Consider the following 4962-nt stretch of genomic DNA (forward strand, 5'->3'; position numbering starts at 1 on the left):
CCAAGGTGAAAATCCTTCAGTGGACATGTATTTCACTCAATCTTAACGCTCTTGAGCTGCTGTGAGAGATTCTGTAGAGACGAGCTGAGCAACACTCCCCATTAAAGACCAGAGCATTCAAGGAGGTCGTCCTCCAGGAGTTAAACAGAACAGATGTGAAAATTTGTCATGAACTTGTACACTCAGTGCCAAGAAGTGTCAGAGCAGTATACTTTAAGTTCTGGAGGACATACTAAGTAATAGAATATTATACATTTTCTTAATTAAATCTAGGGTGTACTCATTTCTGCAATCCTTCATTTAAACAAAATTGGCTAATATACTTATCTTACAGAAAATATTGGCATATATTTTGTTGTTTTTATTAAGTATAGGTTTCAGTTTTGCCATCTTTCCATGAATTATATTAATTATATTAGTGATCATTAAGAAAATACATATTTTATATTTATTCAGAGGGGGTGTACTCATTTATGCTGTGCACTGTACACATTTCATGAGGTGGCAGTATGAAATGCATAAGCAAGCAAGAAGTGGACTTCAATTCTACTGTCTTCAGGTGCAGATAATATCTAGTCTACCTGTGGGGACTGCCGTGAACATGCTTTCATGAGCCAGAGCATGTAGAGGCAGCTCTGTGTATTCTTCAGCGTGGCCTTGTGGAAGGTCCTCCATTTCCTTGTTCTTATGCGCTTCTGCTGCAGTTTCTCTCTCAGCCGCTGAAGTCTGCTTCTCTGGTTTCTCAGAACTAACTCTATTTTTGAATGCCTCTTCAATGGACATCTGCCCACCTTTGGAGCCAGCTGTATGTGAATCCTCCTGCGGGGTTTGGAAACAAAGATCTTGAATGTTCAAGATTTGGCCAAGATGAATGACTTCATGTCACACATGTGGAAGTAGTCTAATGTGTGAGATATCAGACCTGCTCATTTGAAGAGGACAACGAGACATTCGGTTTCTTGGACACTTTTGGTTTCTTTTTGGGAACAAAATTATATAAGCCCATTTTTCTTTTCTTCTTTTTGGAGGCTGCAGAAGAATACAAACAGAGGGGCATGCAATTGGTTTTACTCTCTTGTGTTCTAAACAAAGAGGTTTTAATGCAACTTAAGTTTTTAGCTAAAAAATTCCCACCTGTTTGTGTTGAGTCTTTGACTTCCTGAGGTAAACTGAGATGCTGTGTGGGCGAGGACTCCACGTCTCTCTCATACACACTTTTCTCTCTGTTCATTGTCTATGTTGTTGCATTAATAAAAACAGACATATATAAGTCTTTTTTGGACAGATTTTGGTATCACTTTAGTATAGGGACCAATTATCACTATTAACTAGCTGCTTATTAGCATGCCTATTATTAATGCATTGGCTGTTTATTAGCACATATTCTGCATGACCATATTCTACATCCCTAATCCTACCCAATACCTAAACCTAACAACTACCTTACTTTTAAAGAGTTAATGAGTTTATTCAGTAAGGATACATTCAGTTGTTCCCTAGTCACAGTAAAGATGTACAATGTTACATAAGAGTTTTATTTTTAATAAATGTTGTTTTTTCTTCCTAATCATCAGAATAAAAAAAAAAACTGTGAAAAAACTATCATGTTTTCCACACAAATATTAACCAGCACAACCACTTGTGAACAAAAAAAAATAAAAATGAGCACCAGATCAGCATATTAGAATGATAGAAGGATCATGTGACACTGAAGACTGGAATAATGGCTACTAAAAATTCAGCTTTGCCTTCACAGGAATAAATTACATTTTAAAATATATATAAAAATAGAAAACAGTTATTCTAACCTGTAATAATATTTTACAAATTACTGTTTTTGCTGTATTTGGTGAGAATAAGAAAAAATTTACTGACTTCTTACTGATTGAACGGTACTGCATATATAAGAAATATCATTTATGGGCGTCCCACCCATAAAACTGTTTTTGTCTCAGGCTCTTTGAATTTGACTATGCATCAGTATAAATATCCAACCATGTTCAGAAATGTCCGTTAGTCCCCCTAACACACACATTTTAGGTTATCATCAAAATCCATGCCTTCCACATTTTCCTGACTCATTAATATAAACTAGACAGTACATAAGCAAGCAGCAGGCTACCTTCAGAGCAGATGGAGCTGGTGCTGGTCTAACCATGGTTTTCCAAGCCAAACGTGGCGGAGCAGGATTCACAGCTTTAAACTCCTCCGGCCCTCTCTGGGCATCCCCTTCCTGTCTGGCTGCAGGTGAGGACAAAGTGGGGATGCTCTTGGCGGCATTACCAGACTCTGAACTCTGTGTTTCTGAAGCTTCTTGTTTATCTTGCTGGATAGAGCCATGATTTCCTGAGATGATGTTTTCACCTGGTAGCTTGAGGGATGTCTGGCCAGAAAGTAGCTGAAAGCCGGTCCCTGTGCTCTTCGTGCTGTCTAGATCACTCTGTTTACCAACTTTTGGAGCAGCACCAAGGGATTTGATCTTCCTGCCTCTTCTCGGTGGGTCTGCAGGGCTGTCCATACCTACAACCACAGCATGATAAAATATGTAACCCTGGAGCACAAAACCAGTCATAAGTAGCACGGATATATTTGTAGCAATAGCGCGCTCTGAAGGGCTGCGTTTCAAAATCTAGTAAACTGCCGACTTAGAACATTTTTGCCATCAAATGCTGTCTAGCTGGCTGGGCATCACACTAGATTTTGAGACACAGCCAACAAATCTGTCTCTTCGGCCCTCCAAAACGCTCAATTTTACTTTCTTTGCATTGCTGAATAGGCATGACAGCCTATTAGACTCGTGATTTCCTGTGTCCTACTAACTGAGGAATAGAACAGCATTTGTTAATGTTTATGTCGGACGCAGCGCTCACTGTGGGCGGAATTACAATGAACAACATGAAACAATGTAGCTAACAGACGCGCCTGACACCAGCCACACCACCACAAATCTAGACGGAGCATGTAACTATAAACTACCTTCGGCGTGGGACATTTAGCCACAAAAATGACTGCTTTGCACAGACTTACCCGTTAACTTATGATGGTTTGCATTTTTGTAAAATAACTCCGTTCATTCCGAAAGTTTAGAGGCGTGTCTGCTTTCTCTGCACTTCCCTGCTACATGCACCCTGCTGCGACTGTCATGTGACCGTACAGCGCTCTCTACTGGTCAGGGGGCGTTTACTATCTGGGTTTAGTTGCTAAGTGTGTAAACCTCAGGCCCTCTATAAACCATTCGTGAACTTTTTGTTGTTGTTTTTTTCTCGGTACGAAACATACGCATAAGTGTCACGTATCACACGTATATCGCAATAAATTAAGACATTATTGGGGAAAAAACAATATTGTTTGCACCTCAACAAATTGAGCCCCAAGAATCGCTGTGCCTGCCTGCACCTATAGAAATTCCTTTTTAATCACTGACCACAATAAAAGTTATTATATAATTTGCTGTCTCACATGCACATTTTCTAATGTGCGGCAGCTGGCACTTAAGGGTGAACTGTCAAATTTCTCTTATGGTATACATAAAGCTTGAGTTATGGCCACTATTGATGATTTCTAACCCTCCAGTTGATTTAATGGATCTTTGCCCTGTGCAACAAGTAAAGAATAATGTAAACAGCCTATCAAAGATCCATGTCAAAGTCACAAGCAACGTCAAAGATTCGTTTCATTCTGTTTAACAGTACAAAATGCAGGGGGTTTTTTTCAGTTCAACATTTTTATTAATCTGTACACTACATATAAATGTAAATCACTGTTCAAATAAAAAAAGTAGTGTGCAATACTAACAAAGGCAGAAATTAATTATTAAAGTTAGAAATTAATCATTAAATACCACAAAACTTGAACTAAATATTCAGTTGTTTTGTATAATGACTTAAGGACATGTGTATCCACACATAGTATAAAGTTACAATTTCAATCGAACTGGATTCATCTTTAGCTTATCAGGAACATAAAAAACAAAGCCTGAACATGCTAATTTAAAAAAAAAAAAAAGAAGAAAAAAAAAGCAAATTTACCCTGGTGGTTGTATAAAACAAGCAACAGTCTAATAATAAAAGCGTACTTAATACTCTTCCATGATGAAACCCCTAAAAACAAGTGGAGAAATATATTTGCAAGAGGCAGATCTATTTTACAGATCATCTGCAAATGACAAAAATGAAAAGCAAAATTACTCATTTCCAACTGTTTGGCATAATAGCGGTCAAACCACACCTGAAGTATTGTATCAGCTGACCTCTTAGGTTAAATATCACATTCTTGAGAGCACAGACATTGTAAGAACACAGAATTTGGATATGTACACATTTGGTTCAAAAGTGCTTGAGGTCTGCTTTTATTATAAAGTCACAGGAGTGTTATGAACATTTTCAATGTATTTCTCCCTTCTTCATATGGTTGGGAGACATCCTATATATTGCAGCTATCTTCATAAGAAGGTGGAGCCTCTGTCAAAAGAAATGAAATCAAATTAATCACCAGGTAACATTGCCTTACCTAATGAACAATCAATTAAATATAATAATAATAATAATAATAATTAAAATAAAAATTTTAAACAAACTCATTTTAATTCATTTTAAATATTATGTAAATATAATATATGATATACAATATATGATTAACAGTGTTGGGGAAAATTACTTTTAAAAGTAATGCATTATAATATTGCAATACTCCCTAAAAAAGTAACTAATTACGTTACTTAGTTACTTTTTATGGAAAGTAATGTGTTACGATTTTTTAATGCCAAAAATCATTAGGATATTAAGTAAAGAAAAATTAGTAATGTGCATTGATAAGAACATAATTTGAACAACTTTAAAGGCGATTTTCTCAATATCCAGATTTTCAAATAGTTGTATCTCAGACCATACACCAATGGAAAGCTTATTTATTCAACTTTCAGATGATGTATAAATCTCAATTTCAAAAAATTGACCCTTGTGA

General features: G+C 36.5%; 1 protein-coding gene across 1 annotated transcript in view; it reads right to left on the reverse strand.

The window, feature by feature from the left end:
• The window catches only part of LOC107681217 (histone-lysine N-methyltransferase EHMT1-like), a 20419-nt gene that overhangs the window by 13959 nt on the left and 1498 nt on the right, over window positions 1–4962 (reverse strand). Inside the window, exons 2-5 of the mRNA XM_016477430.1 lie at window positions 2123–2520; window positions 1135–1234; window positions 923–1029; window positions 582–819 (exon numbers count right to left, since the gene is read on the reverse strand). Coding sequence (XP_016332916.1) covers window positions 582–819; window positions 923–1029; window positions 1135–1234; window positions 2123–2520 — 843 coding nt within the window. The remainder of the gene's footprint in view (window positions 1–581; window positions 820–922; window positions 1030–1134; window positions 1235–2122; window positions 2521–4962) is intronic.

Source organism: Sinocyclocheilus anshuiensis, unplaced genomic scaffold (genome assembly GCF_001515605.1).
Source record: "Sinocyclocheilus anshuiensis isolate Anshui unplaced genomic scaffold, SAMN03320099.WGS_v1.1 scaffold1495, whole genome shotgun sequence".
Classification (NCBI taxonomy): Eukaryota; Metazoa; Chordata; class Actinopteri; order Cypriniformes; family Cyprinidae; genus Sinocyclocheilus; species Sinocyclocheilus anshuiensis.